Below are 16,159 nucleotides of genomic sequence, written 5' to 3' on the forward strand. Positions count from 1 at the left end.
CTCACCCAAGCAGCGAGACACGTGTTGCGGCGCTCGGGCGGGGCTTGGAGGGGCAGGGGAAGTGTTCAGTCGCGTATTAGAGAGTTGGTGTGTGTGTGTGTGTGTGTGTGTGTGTGTGTTTTGGGGAAATAAAGAAAAGAGGTTGTTTGTTTGTATCTCTACTACAGTAAAGTTCATCCTTCTCTTCCTCGTCCTCCTCCTCTTCCTCCTCCTCCTCTTCCTACTGCTACTACTACTACTACTACTACTACTACTACTACTACTACTACTACTACTACTACTACTACTACTACTACTACTACTACTACTAACTCGCAGAATCTATAGTTGTAGTATAGTTATAGAACAGTAGGGTTGTTGCTGTTTTACCTTTGTTTTCCTTTGTATTCCTCCTCCTCCTCCTCCTCCTCCTCCTCCTCACCTTTACTGTCTTACGCCTCTTTATAGATAGGAGAGTTTAGCTTATATTGTCATAAACATGCCTGTTGTTTGTTTGTTCTCCATCTATGTTCCTTGTCCCTCCTCTTCTTCCTCTTCCTCCTCCAGTGTTGCTTCCTTCTTCCCACGCATAATGTTGCCCTGTCGCGCGGGGTTCTCTTCTTACCATGTTTCAAGGTAGTGATGAACGTGTTTGGTGAATGGGGTGGTGATGTACATGTTGTTTTGTTGCGCTGATTGGTGATCTTTTTTTTATTTCCGTATAGCGAAGTGAAGATTGGTGTTCACTGTCACACGATGTCTTCTGTGCTTGCTCCTTTTCTGTCTTGTTGGGCAGGAGACTCGGTCACCTGTGTCCATCTTTCCTGACGGCGGGGACTCGCAGGTGCGGCGCTAATTTGCATCTCGGGGGCAGCTGAGTCTCTGTGGATGAATGGAGATTGGTAGTTAGCGCCAGGCTTTGCTAAGTAGTCGCGAGCACTCAAAGCTGTCCGGGTGGCGGGTTCGTTTTCTCTGAGGCTCACGGTGGCGTGTGACATCTCCACCTGAAGTAATGAATCCCCAGTTACCTGGGCGTCTCCGAGACGGGCTGCGGGCGGTGGGAAAACCCTCGGCACCCTGTTCCTGGTGCCCTGGGTGAGGGCGGCACTTGGCGTGATGGCTGGCTTCGGTTCTGGAACATTGAAGCATTTCAGACTCATCCCCTCTTGATCAATGGCTGTTGCTGATGATAACCTTAGCTTGAGTCTGTCACCTGGGCTTGCTGTGCTCACAATCGTCTCAGTAGTGTGTTTCGTGGCTGTCACCCTACAAGGCAACTGGTTCATGCCCGGTACGTACAGACAGACAGTCTGGGTATTGGCTAACTGATTCAAACACACACACACACACACACACACACACATTTTATAATAAGATGCAACTTCCGGCCAGCCTATCTCTTTTTTTTTTCCTTCCCTCCCGTGCTAACCTTCCACTCGTCCCACGCAGCAATAATCTTCATAACCTCATTACCTCCCCTCCCCTCCCTTACCCATCTCCGTGCCCCTTCCCCCTTCCCGTTCCCCTCGCCAATCTTCGTGCCCCCCCTCCCCCCCAAGTACGTGGCTATCTACAAGGTCCCGAAACACCCTGAAAGTGGAGGGAAGCAGGGTCATGTCTTCTCTTCCGTTGGTATTCCCGTGGTATGATTTTTCTTTACCCTGACCTTACTTTCTCTTCCCCCAACTCTGTCTGCCTCTGTTTCTGTCTGTCTGTCTGTTTGTCTGTCGTGCTCCTCTCTCTCTCTCTGTCTGTGTGTGTGTGTGTGTGTGTGTGTGTGTGTGATCCATGATACAGTCACCTTGCACTAAAAGATGAAAGTTGAGAGGAGGAGGGGGAGGAGGAGGGGGAGGAGGAGGAGGAGGGGAAGGAGGAGGGTATCTCAGACTCTCTCCCAGACCCTCAGTCTCAAGTGAAACCCCGAACGCTTGACCCTCTTAAGTGCGGGGAAGTCCGTTGTTTCGAGGTCACCTTTTCATTCTTTCCTTCCTGTCTTCCTCCTTTCTTTACCTCGCAGGAGAAAGGTTAAAAGTAAATGGGTGAGATGAGCAGGAAAAAAAAGTCACAACAAGAACAAGGCATGGCGGGGAATAAGACTTTTCTTACGAGTCTTCCAAATCCTAACCTTCAATTAACCATTATTCCCCTGACTGCAATGATCACGCAGCCGTTTCACTTCAAGACGATTTCTCCCATAACCACCTGTAACTTTCTGGCCACTTATATCTGCACTAGTCTCTTAAATAGTGTTGTGACCTAGAAAAGACAAAATCAAAATACTAATCATTCTTTTTATGTGTCCATTCGAATTATTTCTACTTAACAAGGCATTCAAATTGATAAGGGATAACCATGTAACATTAAGAAGATAAAATTAACTTTCTAATTCTTTTTACGCGTGTCCATTCATACTGTTTCTTTCTTTACAGTGTTTTTAATGCAATTGATGTAATTGTCTAGTAAATGTTTAAAGGACAAAAGGAATGATGGAGTACTTTATTCACTTATTCATTTATTTATTCTTTAGTTCCTTATGGTGATAATTTGCTCAATAAAATCATGTAGGGTAGGAAGTGGTTAGTGGTGCCTCAGGTGTGGTGCCAAGTGTGTGGTGGTGCCTCAGGTGTGGTGCCAAGTGTGTGGTGGTGCCTCAGGTGTGGTGCCAAGTGTGTGGTGGTGCCTCAGGTGTGGTGCCAAGTGTGTGGTGGTGCCTCAGGTGTGGTGCCAAGTATGTGGTGGTGCCTCAGGTGTGGTGCCAAATGGAAGGAAAATTAATAACTATCATAGTGAGAAAATTGCAGTATTCCATTTTTTTCATGTACGTATGTATGTATGTATGTATGTATGTATGTATGTATGTATGCATTATATGTATATGTATGTATTATGTAACTATCCTATATTTGTCTGTCTATCTGTTTATATATATATATATATATATATATATATATATATATATATATATATATATATATATATATATATATATATATATATCTTATATTTGTCTGTCTATCTGTTTATATATATATATATATATATATATATATATATATATATATATATATATATATATATATATATATATATATATATATATATATATATATATATCCATCTATTTCTCGATTTATCTATCTGTCTATCCATCTACCTATTTATCTATCTATCTATTTATTTATTTATCCATTTATTTATATTCTTCCCTTCTTTATTACCCTTCCTTCAGCTTCCCTTCAGTCTCATAGTATATCTTATCAAAACCTTGTAAGAGTCAAACTTCCTTCTGTTTGTTTTTATCAGTGTTCTTTGTAATCTTTTTACCCCAGTTTCTTCATATTTGCATTACCACGCGTCACTTCTATCTTTTTTTCCTTTTACAAGGGAAGGAGATTTGCCAAGGACTTAAGCAAACTGTCAATGGGGAAAGAAAATTGCTATCTGCGGCTTCCTGGAGAGATGACAAAGGAGCGTGGGAAGATTTTTGGTTAATTTATGTATCTGTAAAAAGGTTATCCGGTTTAATTGTATGATCAGTGTGGGTCCCGAGATGTTTTATGGTTGTTGTTGTTGTTGTTGTTGTTGTTGTCTTATTTTCTTTCTTTTTTTTTTCTTTCGGTAACATGCCTTGGTCAGCTTCATGCCACTTCATTACTCCGTGTGATTCATGAAGGTAGAAGCCCGCTCACTTGATTTGGCAACGCTTACCTCGGAGCAAAATGAATGTCTTAACAGGAAGGTTCTCGAGTACAAATTACTTATGCAAAGATTATGTGTGTGTGTGTGTGTGTGTGTGTGTGTGTGTGTGTGTGTGTGTGTGTGTGTGTGTGTGTGTGTGTGTGTGTGTGTGTGTGTGTGTGTGTGTGTGTGTGTTGTCCAGTTCCAGCCATGGCACAAGCACAACGGTTGATGTTCATCTTCCCTCAGAGTGGTGAAGGCGGACCCTCCTCGGCGGTGTTCCTGTCACCACGAGCAGAGTACAGCGGCCAAAGTGGCGCAGAGGGGACACAGGGCAGCGAGGACTGGACAGTGCACGGCGGCACAAGTCTGAGCCACAACACAACACACGTGAGTCATTTATTGTGGACGAGTACTGAAAAACACCGTCACACACAGGTAATTTGTAGGTGAAAACATACTTGCATGCGTATTTCATTAATTTTATTGAAAAAGAAATGTTTTAACGAACAAATACTTTGTACATAAATACATATACAAACGTAAACTTATTGAATAGGTTTTAACGTTTAAAGCTCTAAAAGTTTAAAAGGAGGGTTTGCACACGCGTTCCTGGAGGCAGGTGTCAAAGCAGCACTTGTCAAAGCCGCTGCACTGTCGGTCACTTCTGCACGGCGACGGAGGGGAGAAGCTTCTGGTTGGGGGACACTGGGGACGCACGGGAGGGCACCGGCCTGGCTTGTTTCCAAAACCACCAAAACCTCCACCAAAGCCTGGACCACCACCAAAACCACCGCCAAAACCAGGCCTGTTACCGAAACCTCCCCCAAATCCTTGGTTACCAAAACCTCCCCCAAATCCTTGGTTACCAAAACCTCCACCAAATCCTTGGTTGCCAAAACCTCCACCAAAACCTTGGTTGCCGCCAAAACCTGGCCTGTTCCCAAAGCTGCCACCAAAACCGGGTCTGTTACCGAAGCCTCCTCCGAAACCGGGTCTATTGGGGCGATTGTTGCCAAGGAAGCTGTTCACCAGTGTCTGGCCGGCGTTAGCCAGCTGACCCAATGACAGGAACCTGGTGTTTACTTCTGGTCCTCCCTGACCGTCGGCCGCATTCCCGAGGCGGGTCTGGCCTGGGGAGGATGTCTCCTCGTCGGAGCGAGTATTCTGTGCCGCAGCAGTCGCCGCCAGCACGCCCACCGCCGCCACCAGCAACCACCGCACCATCATCTGCGAGAAAACACTTATCAGAAAGAAAAGCGGATAAAGTTTTAAACTTCTTGTCTTTCCTTGTTCTTTGAAGACAACCTCTTCATCTTTCCCGTCCGAGCGTTCGGCCTGTCTTACACACTCGTCCACAGGTGTGGCACTCAGTGTTGGTGACACTCAAGTAAATATGAAGGGCAGAGGAACTATCATTGACGTAAAAAAGTAAAACATAAACAAAATGTGGTGAAGAGCTTCAGGAGGCGACACACTCACCTCAGCAATAGACAAGGATGGACTGAACTGTTCCGTCAGGCGGCTTCGACTCCTTTTGTAGAGGAAGCGATGTCGACCTTGACTCGCGGCCGGCAGGCAGCTGTGGCGAGGGCTGACCCGCCTGTTAATAATAGTATTTCCGAGGCCCGCCCCTTCCGCACGCTCAGATTTCAAGGTGTCCCACGGCCCCCAAGGCGCCGCCAGGGAGACCTGCGCCGAGGCCACTTCTCCTCAGGGCTACGGAGAGCCGCCGAGGGAAACTCAACTGGACTCCTACATTTGCTGACGCCGGTAGCTGTTGTTGTCGTTGTTGTTGTTAGTGTTGTTGTTGTTGCTGTTGTTGTTGTTGGTGGTGGTGGTGGTGGTGGTGGTGGTGTTGCTATTATCATGGTGGTAGTGGTGCAGCGGGGGGGAGGGATAATGGCCAGGGAAGGGAGGGGAGAGAATACTGGTGGGGAGAAGGTGCATCGGGGGAGGAGAGCTATAGGAAGGGGAGGGAAGGAGGAGGGGAAGGACGCGGTGACCTTGAATCTTAACTAACTATTCTTACTCTGGCTTCATCATGTAGGCTGCAGGGATGTCTCCTCCTCCTTCTCCTCCTCCTCCTCCTCCTCCTCCTCCTCCTCCCCCTCCTCCTTCAAATGGACTGCTTCGTGTAGGCCTGATGGTTCATGCAGCTTCCCTTGTTTTCTGATGTTATGTTCTTTGTTCCTCCTCCTCCTCCTCCTTAGTCTCCTGCCCTATGTTTATCATTGTCATATTTCCTTCGTGTTTCTTAGTGTTTGTGTTCCTCCTTCCTTTCTTCTTATATTAACATTGCTTTCTTTGTGTTTTTGTATTTCGAATCCTCCTCCTTTCCTCACTTTCGTCATTCATTCCTGTATAATCCTTTACTTTTTGTGTAAAAGGAACATTGATCTAGAGCAACAAAAAGGAAGAAGAAGAAGAAGAAGAAAACCCAATGAGGTGCCAGTCTCTAAAGAGAAAGCCAGAATGATTATCCAGAGTTGGGGGATAAGTGTCTTGAAACCTCCCTCTTGAAAAAAAAAAAAAAATCATAGCAAGCGGGAAATACAGAAGCAGGCATGGAATTCTCAAGTTTACCAATGAAAGAGATGAACGATTGACAATACTGTTTAACTCTTGCATGAGGAAGATGGACAGTGCTTCTACTCACCGTCCTTTTATATGTTCATTATCCGCATTATCTTCCTGTTCACCACCATCATCTTTTCGCCAGCAGGAAAGGTTAGCAGTAGTCCCCAGCCTGTCCTGTCCACCGCCCGCTACTACAAGACACGTGTACCCGTTTTTATATAAAGGCAACACTCCCACCATAAAAAATCCATCTCATTATTCTTCTGTAGCGTCGTTCCAATCGTCCTCGTCGTCCTCGCTCTCCTTAACGCCATTGTCTTCCATCGATAGCGTCAGTCATCGTCTTCGTTATCGTCATTGTCATCACTGCTGTCCTCTTCCTTTTCTTCCCCATTTTTCTCCTTCTCGTAACACTAAGCGCCTTTAATAATGCCATTTTATAGTACTGTGGTGAAGAATCATTCACACACACACACACACACACACACACACACACACAGGAAAATAAAAAGTATGGGGGGAACGAGTCGTGTTTCGTTAGATAAAAATACGACCTGAATACCGAATACTGACGTACATTTGTTTTCATTTCTTACCCATGATTTCTTTTACTTAGTGCCCTTGGCTTACTCTTCTATTTTTACTACACTCAACACTTTCCTGGTGACTGGGATTCCCTTGGGGCACTGGGGCGACCCGGTGGCACTTTCTGTGACCTGCCACCTAATTACTTGCGCGGGTGAGACGTAAACGGGACGGAGCGAGAGGACTGGGAACCCCCGCCTCCGTATTCTTATTCCCGCAGCGAGACACGACGCGATGCCTTGGTGAGCTGCCTCTCTTCATGGGAAATCTCAGCTTAGATGGATCATAATGTATTCAAATTATGTTTTCTTCTCTTTTATGCGCTATTTATCCTCGCCTTCGCATTCTCTTATATCTTATGAACTGAACATGATTTTTCTCAATTTCAGGGACACACACACACACACACACACACACACACACACACACACACACCTTGGCATTAACTACTTTATATTTTCGTACCTGAACCTGAGGACCAATGGGTGGTGTGAGGAGGAAGGCAGACTGGTGAGGGCGGCTAGCTGTGTACAAGGGGAGGAAGGGAGGACACAAAGGAGTACAAGTAACAAGGGTGTGGGCAAACTGGTTTTTCTCCCCACGGGTTTTTCTGTATAGATAAGTGCAGAGTACTTCGCATGGCCATCTCCTCTACCTGATTTCCTTTTTGTGCCTCCGCCCTCAGTGGATTACAAAGCAGGGTAATATGTTAGGCTTGTACTGCAAAGGATAGACCGACACTGCTAATAGTTTAATGTAGCGTCCTTCGGGTTCTTTTTATAGTCATGTTTATGCCCACATCTCCCCGCTCCTGCATCTTCTCTTTATTTTTTTTCGTGATTTTTTTTTTGTTTCTTATATTTTTTTCATTGGGCTGCATCTCTAATCAGGTTGTTAGTGCCAATTCAATATGGAGCTTTAAGAAATTATACAAAATTTTGGATAAAGATGGTAGGAGGATATAGGTGATTACGTATGTTGTATAATGAGGACTGCCACGTGTAGGCCTGATGACTTCTTACACCTCTCTTTATCTTATTATGTTTGTGAGCTTCCTACAAAAGGTCAGATGGCTTTGTGGCACAGCAACAGAGCCGCGGGATAAAGTGTTCAAGTTCGATCCTGCGATGGTGATCTTAAACGTCTCAGGGTGCTATTTTGACAGACTTTTAACAGCTATAGTGGAAGTTACAGTGACTTTTCAAAGGTGTGAAGGTGTTTCCATGGTTCGTAATATTTCAACGAGGATTCTGCACCATCAGTGGGAAGAATATCTATGAAAACGTGACAAATCATCTCTACTGGTTTTTTGATGGAACAAAGAGTTTCAAGATACGGACCGTGGTTTCGTCAGTCAAGCCTCGCTGGGGAGGTAATGCTCTCATGATTCCCGAGCCTCGTGGCTTGTTGTTTTGTTGTTGTGGCGCCATAACTCAATTTCAGTCTCACAATTATGATCCAGATTTAGTGGTGGTCCTAAAATGGAGATGCTGATTAAAATTATCATTTCTCTTTTTATATATGCGCTTCAGTGTTGATGTATCGCTTCTTATCTTTACTTGGTGCGTCTCAAGGACTTTCTTTCTTATAAACGATAAAAAAAAAAGGAGACAAATAGAGAAGAAAAACTGTGTAAACTCGTTACATAAATGATTTTGCTGCGTAATAGATGAAATATCTACATTGTTTTTCGTTTACTTTTTCTGTGTGTGTGTGTGTGTGTGTGTGTGTGTGTTACAATGTTAAAACAATGTTAAAATAAACACAGAAATTCAAGAAAACAAGAAAAATAGACGTCCGTATCAAGGAAACTAAAATGAATAAGGAAATTCAAGGAATAGAAATTTGTTTTATTCAGGATGGCAGCAAATAAAGAAGTAATGAAAGATTAACAGAAAAGCACAAGAATACAAGAAAAATCAATGTTTGTTCTGCATAAACAAAGAAAGCTCTGTTTATTCTGAAGAATCTGATATGAACAAGAAAATACAAAACTAGAAGACGAAAAGAATGTTTGTATTAAGAGAACCAAGATAAACAGAAAGAAAGATGATCAAGAATACAAAAACAAAAATCTACATTCATTTTAAAGAAACTTTATATATATACACACACAGAGAGAGAGAGAGAGAGAGAGAGAGAGAGAGAGAGAGAGAGAGAGAGAGAGAGAGAGAGAGAGAGAGAGAGAGAGAGAGAGAGAATCCAATAAACACCAAAAACAAGGGACATTCTGAATGCGTATCCAAGTTTGTGGTGAGACGAGGCTGTTGAGTACACGTGACCCACGGAAATGGTGTGTGTGTGTGTGTGTGTGTATGTGCAAAGGTCAGGGGATGAGTGGCTGGCTGGTCCTGTTTGGCGGCTACATACAGGTAGTTCCCGGCGGGTTCTCGGAGGTGTGCTGGTCTGACGTCACCGCTACTCTTTTATGAACGGTGTGCTGCTGCTGGTGGTGGTGGTGGTGGTGGTGGTGGTAGTGGAGGTAAGGAATGTGATGTGGTGACGTGCCAAGATGGTTTCCTCCTACACCTCTTTCTTCTTCTTCTTCTTCTTCTTCTTCTTCGTAAATGACACAACGATTATTTCTTGTAACTTTTGTTCCTTCAAGCGTTGTTGTTGTTGTTGTTGTTGTTGTTTTCCTTCTCTTCTCCCTTGATCTTGTTGTTGTTCTTCTCGTTTCTGCTCTTGTTCTCCTCCTCCTCCTCCTCCTCCTCCTATTCCTCCTCCTTCTCCTCCTCCTCCTACTCCTCCTGTTACTCCTCCTCCTCCTCCTCCCCCCCTTCTTCTTCTTCTTCTTCTTCTTCTTCTTCTTCTTCTTAACTTTCTTTTCTTTTCTCTCCTCTTCCTCCTCCTCTTGCCATCATTAATCAGCTTGAACTTTCATTTTTTTTTCTTTTGAATATAACAAAGATGACCTCTCTCTCCTTTTCGTCCTCCTCCTCCTCCACCTCTTTTCCCTCCTCGCTGTTCGTCTTTATTCCTTATTCGTTAGCAAGCATTTACTATCAACAGGTCATGCGCCTCCTCCTCCTCCTCCTCCTCCTCCTCCTGTCTCTCCCACTAATAGTTAACGTAGAACCAGTAAGGACCTCTGTTACTATTTGGACTTTCTTTGTATTCTTTTGTATTCCTTCACCTCTTCCTCCTCCTCCTCCATCTTCTCCTCTTTTTCCATATCCTCCTCCCCCTCCTTCATCTTCTCCTTTTCGTCTGTCTCCTCCTCCTCCACGTCCATCTTCTCTCCTTCTATCTATTCTTGTATTCCTCTTCATTGCCTTCTTCCTCCTTCTTCATCTCTTCTTCGTCTTCCTCCTTCTCCTCGTCTTCCTCCTCCTTCATCTCTTCTTCGTCTTCCTCCTTCTCCTCGTCTTCCTCCTCCTCCTCCTCCTCGGCCTCTCATTTATCTAATTCCTCGTATCTTTCGCAACCTTTACAATGACTCCAGTGATTCGACCTCGCATATTTTTTCCTCACTTCTCATTGGCCTCTCAGAAACCTGCCTCGTGATTGGCTGCGTTACAAGTATTTTTTTTGTTTTATGGTTGTTCATAGTAAAGTTGGAAAGGTTAGAGGGGGATAGGCACAAAGGGACTGGTTTAATGAGTGCTGGGACCTTTGCTCTCTCCGTAACTTGATGAAAAAAGATGTTATTTTTCCCCACGCTGCCAGAGGAATGATGGATCTGTGTGTGGGTGGAAGGAAACGAAGAAGGCCGAGGAAAAGGCGGAAGGACTACATGTGAGAGAGAGAGAGAGAGAGAGAGAGAGAGAGAGAGAGAGAGAGAGAGAGAGAGAGAGAGAGAGAGAGAGAGAGAGAGCTGGTACTAGTAGCGAGGGCGTACATAGCGAATATCAGCGTCTCGATATGAACATGAGAACAGCTGCAGAAGAGGAGCACGAACAAAAACAAGAACAAGAACAAAAATATATATAAACATTATCAAAAGGGGCACCAAACCATCCTCTCACAGTGTTACCAGACAAGGGACATTCATAACAAAGACAAACCACATATACGCAGTTGAAACTTAAAGAAAAAACAAGTGAGACGAAGTTTTAGAAGCTGAGAAAAGACAGACGCGGTTATTCAAACAGGTATCGTGTGAGCAGGTGTTAGCAGTTCAGAGACTTCATAACCAAGCCAGGAGACGCAAACACTCGAAACCCAGAGAGAAAACTAGATGAGATCGAATTTTAGAAGTTTCACAGAGACACAGCTAAGACGAATCACATACGAGTACGCAATTTGAAGGACAAGTGAGAAAGATGAAAAACACAAGTAATATAAATCCACAGAGGTGAAAAAAAAGGTGAAAGATACAAATAGAAACATAAGACAAGACATGCGCAGTTGAAACTCAATAGAAAAAGTAAACAAATAAAAAGAAATGAGACTGAATTTTAGAAACTCAGAGATGAAAAAAAGTGGAAAAACACAAGTACTAGAAATCTAAATAGAAAACCAAGATGGAATTTATGGAGCTATACAAACAGGTTTTCCTCTTGGTCTCCCCGTGAATGAGCCACAAGAGGGCGAGGGACGAGAGGTGAAGAACGAGGCTACAGGAATCTGGGTTACATAACGGGTGCATGTACTTTATACACACCTGTACGTTGGCTTAGGGTTAATTAGCAATGCTTAGGTAAAGATAATGACACTAAAAGCACTCTTGTTTTACATATGAAGGAGAAAGTAAGAGAGCAATGTACGTGGAATACCAAGTGTGTGTGTGTGTGTGTGTGTGTGCATGTGTGTGGAGGGGGTGGGGGTTAAGTGGCTCCTCCCTTACCTGCACGTTTTCATTTTACGTGATGGGTTTTTTTCTTCACTCTTTTTTTCTTTTTTTATTTCTTTTTTGTTAACAGCATGGTCCTCTTCCTCTCCCAGCCTCGATCTTCCTTTTTGTCTTACGTCACGGCTGATCGCGTCTCACAGCCATCGCTATCTTCTCAGTCATTCCCCATTATTTTCCTTTTCCTACAGCCTAATCCTTCCTTCTCCCATCATCCCTCCTATCTTCCATCTAACACCCTCTCCTGTTCCCATCTTACCATCCCACCAGCGGTTCCTCCTTACTGATTACCTCTCCTGTATTCCCTTCACATCCTCAGTCCTCTCTGCCATCCCCTACCGTCTTCTCCCTCGCAGTTCTCTCCCCTGTCGTCCCCCTCCCTGGTGCCTCTCTGTAGCCCCTCCCTAATGGCCTCGTCAAGTCCAGCAAGTCAGTTGTTGTTTGTTTGTTCTTCCCACTGTGTTTCCTGGTGTTCCCATCCATGCAATTGGCTTTCCTGTTGTTCACTCTCCTTCATTTACCCTTCAAAGAAAATAAGAACATAAGGAAAGATTACAAGCACTTAAAACTTACCATCTACCATTATTATCAGTATATTTATACAATATCACCTTGAAACCTATGTCTGAGCAGTTATCGAGTCTATGGCAGGTCTGTTCCACTTTACAACCTTATTTTGTGATTTTTTTTGGGAGGGCGTATATTTTCAAAGCATAGTTTGTCAGTTATAGATAGGAGTACAGAGACGCAGGCGACAGAGAGTACAGAGGCGATGGAAATACGCGGCTAGGTGTTAAAGGTAAGACAGAGGAGCGGCCACCACCACATTGCATTCGGGGAAGTTTGTGGCGGGAAGGATGCGGTTAAGGTTTTACGTCACGGGAAGGTGGAAAGGGAGGGTTACACAAACGGCGGACAATACTCACTGGTTGCCTGAAGCGGTAATAAGTACACCTGACTTCACCACCTCAGCGAAGGTTATTCCAGGTGTGAGGGGTGGGTATTTTCCTTCCCTCGTGGCTTCAGGTGGGCACCTCCGCCTCTCCCAATACTAATAATGCAGAGTTAAGGGAGTTGTCATTGAAGTGGCGGGATTGTCAAGGTCGAGCAGGCTGCACTTAGTATTGTATGGTAAGCGTTGTAGTCTGGTTGCCATGGAGTGTATGTCTAATGTCCCTCCGGGGGTCGATTCCATGTTCTTAATTTTGCCTGTGTCCGGTCAAGATTTAAGTTACTGGGAAGGTGGAGGAGAATTCTGAATGTACTGCTTGTGTGTGAGTAAAACATTAGGAATAAAGATAACTGGGGGTCTACATAGTCAGTTAGCTTGGTATTTAGTTAATTAGTTAATCAATTAAATAGTTAATTAGTTAGTTGTTAGTTCGTTAGTTTAGCTAGTTATTCAATTAGTCAATCAGTCATTTAGATATTTGTTTATTTATTTAGTTAGTCAATTAATCAATTAATTAGTCAGTTAATTAATTAGTTAGTTAATAAGCGAAAAACCACCAAAACATCATAATGGCATAAAAAAAAACATAATATAAGCTAATGAAGCGTTTATTAATATGTAATATACCTTCTCATTCTTTGTAGCAATGACCCTGCCGTGGGAGTCACTTTGGGGAGGCGGCGGGGCCTCAGTAGTCGCGCTATCCCTCCTCCAGCGATCTGCCTGTCACTGGACCATATTCTCAGACCTTCACCTTCACTACTTTCAAAAGGCTCTCCTTAAAAATATCCGGGTTTTTATAGGTATTTTAACGGTTCTAGTGATGAATTAACAAGTTTTCTACATTATTAATAGGAGAAACACACTTAAAAATCCGGCTAAATATCTCTGTGGCTTTTGAAAATAGTCGTGAATCGTGATGACAGAGCAAAGCTTCTCTGAATACGGACCACTGGAAGGTTCGGTGCCCGGTGGCTTGGTGGGCCGCACAGAGCCGTAAGTTTATTGTTGTGGCTCGAAAATCCAGTCGGTCAGTCACTCCATCTGTCAGTGCAGATGACACTTTCGTTGTGTAGCTCAAGGCATGATGGCATAGACTTTAGTGCAATGGTTGTTGGTGTACTTCATTACTAATCGTTGAGCCTCCATTTGAGTCCAGACTAAACAGACGGCGCTCAGTGCACCCCGCTGCCCAGCCCCAGTGCAGCTAATGGGCACCCCAGGTATCGTGGAGGAAGATAGATGGTGGTGGAGTTAAACTTAAAACCGGTCCTGTGCAGCGGGTAAGACTCTTCTGTTACGTAGCCTCAAAAACAAATGACAATCAGAATGTGTCAGAGTCCACCTGAATGTATGCATTAATAAAGCAGTACGTATGTAATTTACACACACGCAGGGAATCTGAGTGAATTTAGTAACAATATCAAGAGCGAATAATAATAAAATGAAGAGTAAATGACAAGAAGGGTACAGCAGGATGCAACTTGACTCAGACAATTTACATTTTCACAAGATTCGCACCTTAATGTATGCGGGGAATCCTTGTCATCCATGCGTCAGACCACGTTGGGGAAGTATTGGGGACTTCCAAGAACTTACATTACAAAAGAAAACCATAAAAATGTTGCAGCGATCCTCTTAGTCACCCCTACCCTCGAGGTCCTCTGGTGGCTACTTATATAACCGCCGAATGTGTCCAAGGCGTCCTTCTGGGAACATGTTCACTGGCATCTTACTGGGGAATCTCGCGGACTCATTCCGCTATTATGCTCACATATCGCCCGCCGCCTCGATCTTATTGAAGGCAGCGCATGTTTGTGGTTCTGCCCTTGCATCTTGAGTGCTTCAGACTCATGCACAAGTAACGACTATGTTTTGTCTGTTACTTAGCATGTTATTCAGATACTAGAGTACACGGGACATCGTTTACAAGATTTTAATAATGACTAAACTTTCTGGATAACTTCAAAACAAGGGTTTGAAAAATTAAAGTAAACGAGACGAAAAAACAAAAACAAATGAGAAACAAGAAAGATTTTCGTTAGAACCCAATAATCTGCGTAACTGTCAACGAGTGAAGGTTTGGGGAAAAGAAGATGCAGTAATGGATCGCAGGGAGACAAACCTACAAGACTACATCGAGTGTTTACTGGCAAGTTGCACCTTTTTGCTGGCCGGAGAGGGTGGACTCCTGGTGAGAGAGGGAATGAGAGGATTAATGTTGTGCTGGTGTAGGTATTGGAGAAGGAAGAACAAGAACAGAAGGAGAGACGAGAAAGGAGAAGAGTAGGAGGAGAGATGAGAAAGACGAGAAGGAGAGATGAGGAGGCAGAAGAGTAAGAGAAGAGATAAGGAAGAAGAAGAGTAGGGGTAGAGACGAGGAGGAAAAAGAGCAGGAGGAAAGATAAGGAAGAGGAGTAGGAGGAGAGATGAAGAGGAAGTGTAGGAGGAGAGACGAGGAAGATTACATAAGAGGAGAGACGAAGAGGAAGAGTAGGAGACACAGGGAGGAGGAAGAAAATATCATTACCTTAACTAACTTTCGTACCGTGCAGAGTAAATGTCGAACGGTGAAGAAATACCAGATGAAATGCCCAACAAATAAAGAAGAGAAGCAGTGGATGGAAACTACGTGACTAGAGGAAGTATAAAAGACACGGCTGGCGGTTCCTTACACGTTCAGAAAGCATCAGTAAGGACATTGAGGGCTTTCCAAGGACGGTTCATCGTTCCTTCTTTTTCTTATTCTTATTCTTTCGTTAATTTTTCTTTCTTTCTTTTTTTTTACTCATTTTCGCCTTCTTCCTCTCCTACTTTATCATCATCATCAGCATCATTATCATTGATCATTATTCCATCGCTTTTAAATTCGTCCCCTACGTACGATACATTACTTCTCTCTCTCTCTCTCTCTCTCTCTCTCTCTCTCTCTCTCTCTCTCTCTCTCTCTCTCTCTCTCCTAAGCCAATCAGTTTTTTATTCCATCATCCCTATCTTTTTTTCATCTTTTTTTTTGCCTTACCTTGTCCTATCCCTATCTCATAAACCTCCCAGCAGGCATCCCTTTCCTAGCCAACTGCCTCTCGCTTTTCAATAGTCTTCTGTAGTAGGAAGCCTGCCCGAATTCTTACACTCATTTCTATAGTGTTGAGATTACTTGGGTTTCGCGTGCATGTTCTCCTCACTGATATTACAGATTACCTATTAAACTATAACTTAAATCGAGACCACACCCAAGAAAATTATGTTAAAAATAGCCTAGTCGGGTTACGAGATCGATGTATCTGAGAGAACAAAGGATCTGTTGCTGTTTGTTATTCTGTTTGTAATCCTTTTGCATTGCTTTCTTTATATCTACAGTCCTCTCTTCTCCAGTCATCCATCCATCTTTTTCCTTCATTCCTACTTTCAAATACGGGACTGCGAAGAAAATCTGAATAAAAAAATAAGTAAATACAATAATAAACAAGTATGTAAAAGAAACTCAGATGACAAAAGTAACCTGGTAATCGGAAAGGTTAGTTGTATGTTTAATTCACATAACCTTCCTGTCAGGTCAAGATCAAAGGCTATGGACATTGCAAGCACAAGCA

The 16,159-nt window shown here is 43.6% G+C and overlaps 1 protein-coding gene across 1 annotated transcript; it reads right to left on the reverse strand.

The window, feature by feature from the left end:
- Positions 1-4,125: 4,125 nt before the first annotated feature.
- On the reverse strand, positions 4,126-5,282 carry LOC135089632 (keratin, type II cytoskeletal 2 epidermal-like). The gene is made up of 2 exons (XM_063985471.1): positions 5,140-5,282; positions 4,126-4,887 (listed from the first exon to the last, which is right to left on the reverse strand). Exon 2 carries the CDS (start codon positions 4,885-4,887, stop codon positions 4,243-4,245), a length of 645 nt encoding a protein of 214 aa, XP_063841541.1. The 5' UTR covers positions 5,140-5,282; the 3' UTR covers positions 4,126-4,242.
- Between the last annotated feature and the right edge of the window lie 10,877 nt (positions 5,283-16,159).

The sequence above is a fragment of the Scylla paramamosain genome, chromosome 33 (genome assembly GCF_035594125.1).
Source record: "Scylla paramamosain isolate STU-SP2022 chromosome 33, ASM3559412v1, whole genome shotgun sequence".
Classification (NCBI taxonomy): Eukaryota; Metazoa; Arthropoda; class Malacostraca; order Decapoda; family Portunidae; genus Scylla; species Scylla paramamosain.